Raw genomic sequence first — 15625 nt, 5'->3', positions numbered from 1 at the left:
CTGTGTGCTCTCCCTAAAAACCATCTCTTTTTGCCACTGTTGGAAACAAAATACTGTGCCACTAGGAAATTTTCCCTATGGCCTTATGAAAAGTACGGTACATATGCTAAATTGATCAGCAGATCTTTGGATTGCAAAGACGATAACAATAAGCATAACAATTACTGATACGCATTATCTATAGAAGTGCTCTAAACTCTTAGCCACCATCAGGCAATCAGTGACCTAGGCCTGAAAACAAAGCATTCTCAAATAATACAAATTACTAGTCACCAACAACAATAAAAAGATAGATTTGTAAAACATTGCATTAAAGTATCTGTTCACACTTGATACACTTTTTCTCCTTCTTTACAAATTGTGACAGCAGCAGCAACCTGCAAGAGAATGACAGTCACTGGAATCGACATTTGGTTATGTGTTAATTATTTCGTATGACACAAATATTTGGTTTCCGAAGTGGAAAAAGGAAGAACGGGTCCTTAATGCTGTTAAAATACTTCAAAATTGCATTTCCTATAATGCACCTGTTTTATCATCTTTATTTCTTATTGTCCCTTTTCTCCCACTAGGACAGTCATGCATGATTACATACCTCATTTACTACTCCCCACTGGCAGAGAAAGTTTTAATTACTTAAGGCTATATACGACATTTACCTATATATTTATTACCCTGATGTAAAACTGATTTAATTCCATCATGTGAGAACTGTAGTATAAACGTGAATATGCTTTAAGCTATTATACTACCAGAGAATTTCTTAAAATAAGAGATTAATTTAGCTAACTAATACCCAAATCAAAACTTTTGGTCCACTCTTTTCAAGTTAACTACTTTTATTCAGGAACCATCTAACGATGGTTCTAAATCATTTATGGTTATTAATTCCTTTCAAGGGTGAAAAAAAAAATATCATTTTCCTCATGCCTTGGAGCAAAAAACACTGATAAAGTATTCAAAAAATTATTCAAAACAAAGCACTTACGATTTCTGCACTTCTAAGATTTTTCTGCTTTAGTTTCAATCAGTTCACTTAAAGTGCTGCCTTGGAATTACGAGCTAACCAAGAGCTGATCACTGTAGCACGCTCATACCTTCCCATATCTATTAACTGAAGCAGCACAGTACAACAGTAATTTCATGGCCAAGCCACTTCACTTCCCCAGCGTAGGCACTCTAGGTCCAATAAACCCTACACTTTTTTTTGTTTGTTTGGATCTAGAGAAATGTAGGCAATTCTGGAATGAACTCCAGCACTGAATCAAATCATAATAAAAATACTTATATGATAGCCTACGAACTCGAGCATTTGATCATAGTTAATTCCTCATGTCCTATAATCAGGAAGAACATGCTTAAGTTTAAGGTCACACTTTTTTTTTTTTCCTTTTCTTTTCCCAAATCAGAATCAAGGAAACACATACAAGAAAAAGAGTGTTCCAAACTATTGCTCAAGCATGTAATTTGGCAAATAGCAAAAAAGCACTTAAAAATTGACTGCATATTTACTAACATTTAGCTACATGTATTTTGAATCATAACAATTTATTGCATAGAATTGTTATCCAGAATGAAAGAACTCTGCCTAATGGTAAATAACAGCCTTGACACTTTCTTCTCAGGTAGCACTGTCTGCTGAGAAGCAAGAACAACTGCTTTGGAAATTAAATTTCACTTTGCACTGAATAAAAAGCAAACTGGCAACAAGAACAATATTTTTTTAACGTAAAATTCAATTTGCTTGTAGCATAGCAGTAACTATCATTTATAATAAACTTTGTTATAAATACATTTTGTATGCTTCTTTTATCCTTTCTGCTGCATTTTGATTGTGACATTAAAAAATATTTCCTAGGGAATCTCTTCAGAAACAAAGGTCTACAATATGAGACTGAACTCCTAGATATTACATGCTATTATACTCTCACACTTCTGTCTAATATGAATTTTGAAGTATACATAAAACTACGCCCTCTTCCCCATCAGGTAACCTCAATGTTGAGCCTCACCTTCACCAAAATAGAAGAATCATTAAGTATACTAGAGAACTTTACTTTTAGATAATCCGTAATTTGACAGATTCTATGTTTTAAAAATATAAGGGCCTACCAAACAGTCTCACCAATCATCTCAGCAAAATTTGCTTCAGCCTTCACTTACTTACTGTCTGATATTTTGATTAATAGCAATAGAAAGTACTCTTCCTTCATAAGAAGGATACCAGCAATATCTTGAAGATACTGATCCTCACTGATTGAAACAGCAGTCACCACCAGAATATCAGGAACACTATGAAGCAATAATTATTTGGAACTGTATTCTCACCTAAAGAAGTCCATGACACATTACCTTATATTTCCAAATAGTCTAGAAAAAAGATTACACAGTAACATTCTCATTTACTCCTTATTTATTTACTGTCATTTAAAGTGACACTTAAAAATTGAAATTTCTAGGCAAGAACTACCTTATGATAAAATTGAATGCTACAAGGAATACCACATTTATTCCACATGCAGTGCAATAATACTGCATTCATTTCACGTACATTATATCTGTAGTGCGAGTCTTTCATTACTAAAACTTGATTCCTCCCAAAAGCAATTTCAAACATCGTTCTGAATGGAACAAAACAGTAATGCAGCTACCTAACTAGAAGCTGACAGGCAGGTGCAAGGGCAATAATTTAAGACTGGATAAACAACTTCAATTCTAAAGTTTTGTAATATTAAAAAAAGTTAGCGCTATGAAGTCAAATAATAAGTATAGAAGAAACTTATTTCATTGTCTACACAAGAAGCCCAATTAACACTTCTCAGACATTGTAGTGGAGAGACAAAAAAAATCTGGATTCAAAACAAGTAATTTGAAATAATTACACAAATACAAGTTTTCTGTCTTTTTATGCAAACACAGTTCAGCATTTGATTTAAGCTTCAGTGGCAAGATTAGACAAGGAGTGGCAATGTCCCCGCTCAGAAATCTTTGAGAGTTGACAATCTTGCTTATTTGTCAATCGTTCTCTTCTGTAAGGCTTTCTGAACAGGACAGAAACATTGACTTCATGAGGAAACTGCTATCAAAGTAGCATCTGGCTTCTATAGACTTGTTTCGGCCCTATCTGTCTAGCTGTCAGTCCAGATATAGAACTGGAACTACGATTTCCAGTGGTCATGGTTCACCTGTCCAAACTGATTTCTTGTCACCCACAGCTTTTCTGACATGGGCGCATTCATGCTGAGAACCTGATCATGTGCTGTGAGCTGGTCAACAAGAACATGAATACGATACTCTGGCAAATTGCAAGATGGAACCAGAGAATTGAGGGGATAGCAACAGGCAATAGTTAACTTTCTATACTTTATCTTACCAGATTAAATCAGTGAAAACTTAGTTACCTCTCTTTTAAACATATCACATAAAGCCAACAGAACTGGTTAACAATAAGTGCTGAAAGTTGTTGTAGTCAGCAGCACGCCAATGGTTATTAAATGGTTTGCTTTCTTGTAAACAGAATGTGTTCTGAGTTATTTCTTGATATTAACCTCAAAAATTAATATTTATAAAGCAACATTTATTTGTTGAAGCCCAGATAGAAGAAACATGAAAACAGACTGTCCAAAATATCACCAAGAAAGCTAACCGATTCTATTGATCCTTCTCTTACGAATTAGATGGCATTCTTAAGAACATGTTAGTTCTATGTGTCTCTCTTCTGTCCCCATCAATCTTAAAACTCAGTGTTTTTTAACTGGAGAGAGAACTCACAAGATTTCATACTAGATATGAATAAAAATGATAAAATGAGACGTTTCTGTTGTTGGCCCAGAATCTTCTTTTTAATCAAGCGGGCAGCTTCATTTAAAACCAGTAGTGTTTTTAAAAAACTACTTTCAACGATAAAAGCACAAAAAGGATGCCAAACAGAACCTACTAGAATGGACACTGTGTAACTCAAACGTTCAAATAAATTTTGGCCCAGTTTGCTCAAATATATAAAATGCAAGCAAACATCGAAGAAGGCTAGCCATAACAAAAACAACTGTGACAAACTTAGCATCAGCAACAATAAGAGAAGTACTTTACACAGAAATGACCATTGTGTTCATAAGCAGCTACTCTGTTTCAGAGACACGGATGTAAAAATATAGAGATGTGTGTGGTAGTAGTAGCGATAGTTGATCTGGCAAGTATTTGGGACTGTCGGTAGCAGGGTCACAACTTCCTGCCCTAGGAACTTCCACCATTTGTAAGGAAATGTATGAAAAAGTCTTCCTGCAGCAACTTTTGTTCTATTGGCACAGGAACCAGGCTAAAACAGAGTGAAGGGGCTTACAACTATTTATAGCTTGTTGAAAGATTTTAAAACCTCCAGTTTGTCTTTCTAATCACAAGTTTACCTAAAGCACTGATGAAATCCGCAATACAGAATTCATACTTAAACTTACCAACTTCAATGCTTTCTGTACACTTACTGTATTTTTTTTGCCTCAAAAATATACAGTCTGCAGATGGTAATTGTAAAAAGCATAATTCTATAATATTTTAGTACCAAACACACTGTTTAGGAAAGCAACCACCCATGACTGCACTAAAATAAATTTAATACATTTGATTAATGCTTTCAATCCCTGCAGACTACAAAAGGAATCAGTTCCCATACAAAGATCACTTATCATTTCTTCATTTGCAAGATTATACATAAGACCTATTTACATATATTTGGCTGCATCCCTGAAAATACAGGGACAGTAAAGTTCTAAAAGCTTATCATATGACAGTTCACAGTCAACACATCAAGCTTGATGTCATTAAATGTAATACGCATGCAGTAAGACAAGCATTTCCAGTGGTGTTACCTCACCCTTTGTAATTCCCACTTTTCTATAAGATGCTCCACTTCACCTCCGAGAACTGCTGTGTTACTGTCATCCAACAGCAAGAATCCATTTCTCACTTCAACAATCCCTGAAAGCTTAATTTTTGTTCCAGGTGGAGTGTTCAGGCTAGAAGTAGAAACAAAGCCAAATATTTCAAATACATTTATTAATATTCTGCCACCAAAACCATATAAAACTCTACTCTTATACTTCCAACATTGTCATATTTCATAATAAAAAATTAGCATCAAAAACCTTTACAAGAATTCTGTCAGTATGCATAGTACTTTTCAATAGCTTTATTGGAACGCTTCCCATTCATTACACAAAAATGCCATATTGCAAATTAGATTCTAACAGAGATGAACGTTTGCAAATTGTCTGTTTGGTTAAAATCCAATTTAACAATACCAAACTAAGGATGTGATCTGTTTAGACTAACAGAAGATACCTTGAAGTCAGTTGTCTAAGAAGTAGTCCCTCATCCTAGGATGTATTTATAGCTAATAAAAAGAGGATCTCCAGATGGTTAATCATCTCATTTGTTTTAGACATTTACCTCAGAGGAAAACAAAGAGCTGTTAGAAAAGAAGCTTTCTATACATTACTAACAGCCAGGACTGTACCAGAATAAATACAAAAAACATGCATCTTGTAGTCCTCCTTCTCTCATTATTCTATCATTTAAAAACATATAGATGCTCTCTGTGGCCACCTCCCACAAGGAGGTACTGTACCTTCTTTTCATATGAATATACCCTATGAAAAACAACAGAAGATGCATAAAAGAATCATGCATCTCCAACCCGTAATTGAAAGATATGACAAGCAGCACAATCTGGAAACTGTTGTTTCTTGGGAGAAACAGGACACAGTCAGTTATAACCCTTCAACTGAGAGACAATAATCTCTTTAAAATCTGCTAAAGCTATCGTTGCAATCACAGGACCATACCACACGGTGAGGAACATTCACAGTGGAGTCAGCCAATTTCAGCACTAGTGGCATTAACCTTAGCAATATTAATGGATTTTTGGTATTGTTCTGATAAAAGCAAAGAAAATGAGATCAGAAAAAATAGACAAGAAAGAAATACAGCAAAAAATGAAAATTATGCAAAGGGGGGGTGGGATAAATGGAAACCCTAGTCATGAAGAACTACTAATTTAAAAGAAAACTATGATTTTTATTTATTTAAAGAAGCACTATGTACTGAAACAGTGTATTTCCAGGTTAATAGTCCAACTTCAAACCTGAAACAACCACATACAACACAAATCACATTTTCATACAATGTTATTTGAAAAGAGCAGCTCACATCATTACTACAGAGTGATGAGTTCTCCAACATTTTTGAGGTTTTATCTAAAAGCTTTCAAATTATGTCTTCTACTGGGTGTTCTTTAAGTATTTTGTGTTCTAGAATCTACTTACACAGGAGCCTGTTTGCCTTCCTTTTCTGCTCTCTTTACATTCACGTTGGAATATGAATATTCCAAGTTCTGCTGGCTCAAGCTAAAATTAAAATACCAGTAAGTGTTCTACCTTTTAAGACAGCATCACTCTCAACTGCAAGCTGGCTCCTGCTCAGGGGCAGTTTAACAGTAAAAGATGACATTCAAAAATGAACTATATATCTATATCCAACTGTTGCAGTTAGCAGAGGAAGAGAGAGGAAGATTTTTTTTAAATCAAAGTAATCTGAACTAGAGTGAAGAGCAAAGCACGCCATGACTCCAGAGACTAAACACTAGAGATCATTTCCAGCATCTTCATAACCAAACACACAAAAAATCCCCATGTTCAACAGTAATTAGCTCTCTTACCCTTCATTTTTAACTGAAGAAACACTTACTAATTCAATCCAATTTAAAGCCTTGCCCACAGTAAAGCAGCACTAGTTGCGTTAACTTAAGAGTGTCAGGCCTGTGACATTCCTGCTACCAAAGTCAGGCAAAGGATCTGCTACTACTAAAAATTGGGAATTTGGCTCAAGTTTGCACACACCCAAAATGCTGCATGCCGTGTCAACTCCAACTCAGCAGATGCCTGCAAAAATCCACTTTCTTCCATTATGTACTTCAGCATAAACAGTATTGTAAATTACATTCATATACACCTTTGCATGCTGAATTTAAGGTTCTCCTTTATATACAAAATCCGAGAAGGAAGCCTGTTTTGTCAAGCAATTTTTCCATATATTACTAAGGACACTTCCACTATTTTAAGGACATTTAAGTATCAAAGCAAAACTTTGAAGAGAAAGTTGTTCACCTTATTTTTGACATGCTACTGTATTCTATAGCTGTACAGCTTGTGTGTCCGTCGGTCATCTGTAAACGTAACATTCTGGGAGCAGCCTGAGATTCTTCGTTATCCTTTGGTGCAGCAACATTGCGTATTTTCTGTATTTGCAGAACACACGGCCCTTCCAGCTATATATGCAAAACAGAAAAGACAAAACTGTTAACACCATTAAGCAAACACACTGTAATATCTAGACACACTAACAGATGCCCGCAGGCAAAGGAAAGTGTAATTTGATCAGGCAGTCATGTTCAATTTCTATCACTCATGTGCTGTATGTTCTAAAGCATGATAAAAATGGCTTTTTCAGAGAAACACTTGTGATGCTTCATACATCTCTGCGATATCGATTATGGAAAAGAAGTGAATGAAGCGGGGGGGGCAAACAAACAAACAAAAACACAAATATTGTCACTTCCAACATACTATGGAGTCCAGATAAGATTTCACATGCTGTATCGCAGGGTCTCATTGACAAAGTATTCTAAAGAAAGAAAAACACAGCTTTGAAGACTGTCTGGTTGTATCAAGAGTACATTTCAAGTACAACCGCTTTGTAAACACTAACTAGAAACACAGCTTCTTCAGACAGAGGTGCAATCAGGACATAACAACCTCAAGGGACATCACTATCTGTTGGTTACCTAAAAATGCAGCATATCCTCCTATACACACCACAGTTTATGTTACAAAAAAAAAACCAAACCAAAAACACCAAAAAACCAACCCACCACCAAAAAAACCAAACCAAAACCAACCAACCAAACCACATCATCACATTTCAGTTATAGCTGAGTACACAGTCATTCTGATCCCTCTGAGAAATAAGAAAAGAATAATCTGTTGCTGCTCAACTGATGTCTAGCACACAAGAGAAAGCAGAAAAGATGAAAAAGTGCACATTTCATCAGCTTCTTCCCTTTGAGAAAGAGAATAGGTAGCCCAGAAGAACACAAAATGAGAGCAGATAACCAGGAGGTAAATATATCTAAAGAAAAGAGAAATGAATAAATAAAAGAATAGAAGCAGTGAAACTAGATAAATTAGAAGATGAGGAAACAGGAATTTTATTTAGGATGAGAACAAAAGAGAAAGGAAAACACTTTGGAATACTAACAAAGCATGAAATTGTACTAAGAAGAGGAGGAAAACAGTCACTAAAAAGAGCAAAAGCAGCACCCTACAGAGTTCATTTCTTAAATGGTTTTGTGATCTTGAGACAATAGCCAGTAATATAAACTAAAATTTCTACGTAGTTTTCCTCCTCTTGACACTTTCAAATGAATTTCAAATTTGAGAGCACCTCCATTTTTTATGACTTCAAACTAAACCAAGGAAAATACAGTATTTGGGATGGAGGATTTCTCAAAAGCTGAAGAAGTTGTTTATTTGGAGTCTACTGAAACTTGAAGCTTTCTTATCTTTTTTCTTCAATACTGAATGTTTGAAGAAAAGAGCGTAACTAAGAACAACAGTATTTTTAGTAAATGCTGACTGAACCTTATTTCCTTCAATAACAATCAAAAGACCAATTCTGTTTCTCATACAAATGGAAATTTTTTTCCCCTTTATTTCAACAGAAGCAAAATTGGATAATCTAATGTATAGTATGAAAACAAGTTCCCCTCCTCTATCAGTTAACTACAGCAAAGAAGCCACAAAAAAAAAAAACTCTCTTCTAGATTTTTTGTATGGAATGATTCTTTCTATAGTAGTGAATGAACCAGAGTGCCACACTCATGGGTTGCTTCAACAAAAGTCCATGCTTGTCATAAATTAACGCTAACAGTTTTTAACATTATACAATGTTTTCAAAGTAAAGATGAAGAAACACTAGGCAACTGAGAAGCATTTCTGGTTAACCACAACTTAGGTTTGTCACTCAGCTGAATACTAGCTTTCCTGTGATAGCAGTTTCTTTCACAAATGTTGAGCAAACTGTAGTTCTAGGTACTTGCTTTTTGTTTTAAACAATTGTTTGGTAGATCCCTTAAAAAAATCTGGAGTGCAAAGAAATGAGGGCTAGGCTAACTATGAATATACATGCCAATATGTTCAGGGTTTTGTGTCTACAGTGTCAAGCATACACTACAATAAAGCAGAGCTGCACATTTGTTGAGCTTAGACAACAGTGTCTGCTTCTTTAACAAAGAAAATGACATGTCACTTCAGAAAACAGGTGCAAGAGAGGAATGGAAGTGTGTAGTTTTGTCCAATACACACCACATTAACACCACAATTATTTTTATGGACTTAATCAGGACCTTAGAGCATCCACATCTCCCAGTCCCAGTTCAGCTCTTCTCCCCTCCCATCACATAAAATGAGCACATAGTGACAGGAGAAAAGAAAGTCAGTCTTCCTGCAGAACAAGAACAACCATCACTGGATTCCAAGTGAATCCAGAAGAGAGAGAAAACATTTCAAGACATCAGCTAGATCAATTTAATTGTTTCTAAAAATGGACACTATGTTTGGCTTGTGATTAAAGCAAGTTCTTTCTTTCAACACTTCTACAACTTCTATCCTTTAAAAAAAGGGATTGCAATTTGACAAAACTGTAACAATATCTGGAATGAAAGGATACATGTTTTGTAAAGATTAATGGCTTTGTAATTTTGTACATTTTACAATGTTTTGTAAAGGTATGGCTATTCAGCATACGAAACAGATAAGAGGGCGAAAAAGTAATAAATTAAATACACAGATACAGAAACCCTAACAAACAGCCCATAATGGAGACAGTAGTGAGGTCCAGAACTCTTAAAACACTGACTAATGTGCCGCCGTAGTGTAACTGAACGGCCCATCAAGTCTAACCTTTCCATGGATCTCATCGAAAAGACAAAACTTATTACAGGATGGACACCAAGGTTGGACACGAAGGGCCACAGAAGTGATTAAAGGACTGGAACATCTCTCCTATGAGGAAAGGCTGAGAGAACTGGGACTGTTCAGCCTGCAGAATGACAATGGGAACAAAGTGAAACACAGGAGGCTCCCTCTGAACATCAGGAAACACTTTTTTACTGTGAGGGTGATTGAGCACTAGAACAGGCTGCCAAGGGAGGTTGTAGAGTCTCCATCTTAGAAGACACTGAAAAGCTGTCTGAACATGGTCCTGGGCAACCAACTCTAGGTGGCCCTGCTTGAGCAGGGTCACTGGACCAGATGAACTCATCAGGTCCCTTCCAACCTCAACCACTCTGTGATCCTGTGACTGTTTTCTTGTATACAATCCCATATTATTATTTAGGTAATGCTTTCATTCTTAAGTTCCAAATAGTACAGTTGTAGCTTGCTCTTTCCAGAAGTATTTACAAACTGGACAAGCAACTGTACACGTTAAGGCTGGAATGCTACAAAAAGTGGTTCAGATTAATTAAAAAAAAATAAAAGAAGAGAAAAAAGTAGAAAAATAAAGAAACTGCATTTTATGTGCCATAGTATAAACAGCTTTCAGTGATTAGAGTCTAAAGGACACAAGTAAGTTAAGAGTACAGAACATAACCTAAATGAGTTGAAGAATGAAGACTAGCTTTATCCATCATTAATCCCATAATTAATATTCTGCCTACTTTTTCAACGTGAAAAATATAATATCACCTTCTACTATATAATGTCATTATAATACTCATACTGTAGGTTTTACATTAATGGATGGGAAAACTACTGGGTAAGTCAGAATCTGAAATTTGAAACAGCAGAAAGAGGTATAAGAGGAATGACTGGAAATGGAAGTTTAATAAAAAGTCATTGAGACATACCACATTCCACTCCTTCCTCTTTACCGACAAAATCTATCAGTGCCAATTCAAGAACACACATGACTCTTGGAAAGAAAAAAAACAAATAAAAAATAAAAACAAACAAAAAAGCCTGTAGGAAACCAAAATCCACAATCAAAGAGACACTAAAGTGCAACAAAGCACAGTTAATTGTATTAAAGTAATTAGACAGAAATTGGGAAGCGTATGAGTAACCTTAAACAGGAATTAGAATCACTGGCAACTTAAGTTTTAACTGCTTACGATCAATCTGTCGGTACTCAGAAAGCATCTCTCTGAGCTCAGAAGTGAAATCCTTTCTGAATGCTGCTTCTGGAATGAATGTTTCCATTGTAATGGAACATAAATACTCAAAAGAAAACCAGTTATGCCTTAAACGTAGCATCATTACTGAATTATACGTTGTAGCTCTATAGTCTTCTTTGCATTTTTATTCCATTAAAAATACTTAACGTGTATTTATAGTATATAGTCATCTAGATGGAAAGGGGAGGGTTCAGCTTTTTCAAATCCTATGCAAATGTGGCCATCTTGTGGTTAATGCTGGTAATATTGATTTTTTAAAATCCATGCAAAACACAGATATAAATGAGTGAATAAAACATTTCTGTGTATTAAAGAATGAAGTTGATAACCACCTATAATGGTCAAATACCCATGTTGTTTCAAACTAGGACTCTATGCCAGCTTTTATGCAAATATTTGCCTATTACACTAATACCACAAAATAAAGTTATTTTCTATGCAGGATGGAAACACATCATATGTTGTCAAGATACAGATAAATAATACTGATCCTAGTCTTGGATGAGAGGAACAATAGTAGCATATAATTTCTATTGTTTCCTGAAGCATTTCTGAACCACAAATGACTACTTTCTACTGAGAGATTATACTAAGAAGTCACTCCTGTCCCAACCATATCCTTTACTTGCATAAAGCAAAAACTCTCCTTCATAAACACATAGTTCTGTAACACAAAATATTTGCATACATTGCAAGCTAAATAGCAGCGTTTACGTAGTCATATTTGCTTTATGTTACTCAAAAAAAGAGGAAACACTACAGTTAAGAAAGCAGAGATTCAGTACACTATCTAATAGTCTGGGCTAAAAACTATGAATAGGAGTCAAACACGGACTTTTTCTGTGCAATCATTACATTTTTTCAAAACCTGGAGGATTATCATCCTCCAGCAAATGGTTTGCAGGTATTTGTTTTGTTTTGGGTTTTTTTAGAATAATTTTCTACGATCTATGATTCAAATAAAGACAGTTGATTAAAGTAAGACCAAACTAAATTTTACTAGAAGTTCACATGTAAAAAAACCTGGCTCCTTAACAATACTGATAGAAGTATGTAAGTCCCTAGGATTTAACAAATACCATTTGTTACACAAACGTTTTTCTTTAACAAAGATGAGTAGGGGCCATATTTTTCTTCTGTCCTGCCTCTCTCCTCCAGCTTCTCAAAATTCCTGCTGCTGTTGTCAGGAGTCACTACCGAAGAGAAAAAAATACCCTTTTCCTCTGTATTTTTACTCTTTAACCATTAAAAATGGAAGGAGCCTGTAAGCACTGATCTCTCTCAACTATCTGACCATCTGGCAAACAGAAATACCTTGAATCAAACAAACTTTCAAAAAGAAAGTTTGGATTGGACTGGATTCCTGCAGCATTCAATCCTATTATCCTGTCCTCCATCTCCATCAACTGTAAGACAATCCCACGCAGAAATTTATCAGGCTCCATTCAGTAACTGTTCCTTTTTTTTTTTTATTTAGGATCCTACATATATACTGTTTTGTACTGCCAGTAACAAAAATGAGAACTCTCAAAAGGACAACACAAAGCAGAACATACACTGAGGGGAGAGCAGCAAGTTTAATAGGAATCCTTGAAAATTAAACTAGAACTAGATTTTTCCCACCTTTTCCACCTTTTCATTTTCTGACATGTTCAGTTTTACAAAATATAGATGTATTTGTGTGTGCACAGGTGCAGAAGGTTCTTCCCATGAAAGGGTAGCTGTTATCTCACAGGTATTTCAAAGCACTAACCACGACAGTTTTCAAGCACACATCCCTTGTTTTTCTGCAGAGGTTTTGTATTTTGTGGAAACAAGTGGGACAATTGCACCTTCACTAGTTTGAGCTGAGAAACTTGAAAAACCCAAATGGTGACTTGAGCAGCTAAACTAGAAGCAAGCATTTTAAAGCATGTAAGTAGATTCTCATATATAACATCCATCAAAGCTCTGAGGAAATTAATGACACTTTTATGTTTAATTGACCACTTGAACTACGTAATGACAACAGAAATTTAGAAAACATTCTCTCTAAAGGAAATAGAGAATTTACTAGGTATATTCTCAAGTGATGAATGAAAACTGAACAACTACCTCTAAAGAAAACCTACCATAATGCAACAAAACTCTGAAAAAAACAGTACTATTAAAGTCACTTCGAACTGAAATCGTGTTTCAACAGCAAAACGAAATAAGGCAAGCATTACCACACATACAACCTTAATACTCTGGAGAATTACATTTAACCAAATACATTTGGACCTTGTGAATATTACATGATCTGAAATGCAAAATTCAGTAATACTCCAATTAAGCAACTGAGAAACAAACAGTGCAAAAACAGATGATATAAAAAGCAATTATTTTGCTTTTTTCCCATATTTCAAAAACAGGATACTGAAGAGGATGAAAAATATTAAAATTATAGATATAAGAAACAGCTTCATCAAATTCTTTTAGATAGTAAAAAATTATTTAAGCACTGAAGTATTTTGAACAGCATGTTATCCAGAAACCTAAACAGGTAAACAATCAGTTTCATAAAATATCACCTTGATTTTTTTTTTTTTAAAGTAATACCTGCAAAAAACAGGTAAAGAAATAAAACTAATAAAACTTTTCCCAGAAAGTTAGTTTAGTAAGTAATACGTTGCATGCACAGACTGCTGCCTGGCTAAAAACTATGATCCTACAATACACCATCTCTCAAGTGTGGTTTTCATATCTGACATAATGTTCCTGCTGTTGTTCTTGTAGAAGCCAGTATTTACAGCAGTCACTGCTCCATTCAGACAATAGCATCAGCAGAAAAAACAAATCCGAACAGCTCTTAACAGCCTCTCTCATCAATCTTGTTTTCTTTAAACAAACCCGCCTTGAATGAAATAGGTTTCCCCAGAACTTTCACATCAGTGATACAGACTGTCAATATTTGGAAGATAGGGATAACGATTTGAATTGAGAACTACTACCAGGTTTAAAATAAAATTCCTTCATTTATCCACTCTCTTAACTGCATGTGAGGAAGAAAACCGGAAGGGTGTACTGAAGGGGCCAAATTTAATTTTTATCTAAACTTAAAACATATGTTAAAAATCTAGCACATCCAAGTTTCAAGTATAATACTATTCTGTAGCATATAAAGTGTTATACCATCTAACATGGTTTATCCACATAACCTACAGGATACAAAGTCATAGGAAAATTACATAAAATGTATAGCTATAATCATGTTGTCCTGGTTTCGGCTGGGACAGAGTTAACTCTCTTCTTAGTAGCTGGTACAGTGCTGGGTTTTGGATTTAGTGTGAGAATAATGTCGATAACACGCTGATGTTTTAGTTGTTGCTAAGTAGCACTTATCTTAAGTCAAGGAGTTTTCAGTTTCCCATGCTCTGCCAGCAAGCAGGTGTGCAAGAAGCTGGGAGGGAGCATAGCCGGGGCAGCTGACCTGAACTAGCCAAAGGGGTATTCCATACCATGGAACGTCATGCCCAGTATATAAACAGGGGGGAGTTGGCCGGGAGGCACGGATCGCGCCTCTGGCATCGGTCAGCGGGTGGTGAGCAATCGCACTGTGCATCACTGGGTTTTTTGCCTCCCCCCCTTCCTTTTTTTTTTTGTTATATTCCTTTTCATTACTATTATTATTATAATATTTCATTATTATTATTGTTAGTATTATATTTTACTTTAGTTATTAAACTGTTCTTATCTCAACCCACGAGTTCTGCCCTCTTTCCCGATTCTCCTCCCCATCCCACCGGGGGGGAGGCAGACGGGGAGTGAGGGAGCGGCTGTGTGGTGCTCGGCTGCTGACTGGGGTTAAACCACGACACATGTATATCAGTAAGTCAAGTAATACAGCATCAACATGTATCACTATGTATCATAATCATACAGCTGCTTTGCTTTATTCCTAACCTGCTTTGTTGCCCTCATAAGAATAAAGGGGGGGGGGGGAATCAATCTGAAACCATGTCAAGATCAAACAGGTTAAATGACTTTTGAGTGATAAGTTAAGTTGCTAGGATTGTTCACATTTATTCAAGCATTTCAAAGTTGAGAAATAAAAGAGTCCTCTCTTTATGAAGCCTAGTGGGCAAACTAATACATTCATATACTTACCCTATAATATACTCAAATATTGGGTTCTTTTGTATGTGAAATGATGATAAAATCAGACTAATGCACCGTAGAAGGCTGTCATCACATAGAAATCACAGAACACAGAAAAAGTGAAGTAAAAATATTGTCTACCTTTTCCACTTTTCCACCATTGATGTCACTGGGGAGGAATTTCTTGCCAATCGTTCTTAAATCTGTCTGAAATTAATACAG

General features: G+C 35.5%; 1 protein-coding gene across 3 annotated transcripts in view; it reads right to left on the bottom strand.

Annotated features, from left to right (window-relative positions):
- TDRD3 (tudor domain containing 3) overlaps positions 1-15625 on the bottom strand; it is a 109684-nt gene that overhangs the window by 48156 nt on the left and 45903 nt on the right. For all 3 annotated transcript variants that reach the window (XM_050894777.1, XM_050894794.1, XM_050894786.1), the window contains exons 3-5: positions 15545-15610; positions 7158-7318; positions 4868-5009 (exon numbers count right to left, since the gene is read on the bottom strand). In XM_050894777.1, coding sequence (XP_050750734.1) covers positions 4868-5009; positions 7158-7318; positions 15545-15610 — 369 coding nt within the window. The remainder of the gene's footprint in view (positions 1-4867; positions 5010-7157; positions 7319-15544; positions 15611-15625) is intronic.

The sequence above is a fragment of the Gymnogyps californianus genome, chromosome 1 (assembly GCF_018139145.2).
Source record: "Gymnogyps californianus isolate 813 chromosome 1, ASM1813914v2, whole genome shotgun sequence".
Lineage (NCBI taxonomy): Eukaryota > Metazoa > Chordata > Aves > Accipitriformes > Cathartidae > Gymnogyps > Gymnogyps californianus.
Note: the sequence above shows the minus strand (reverse complement) of the source record. Positions and strands in the feature narration are given on the sequence as shown.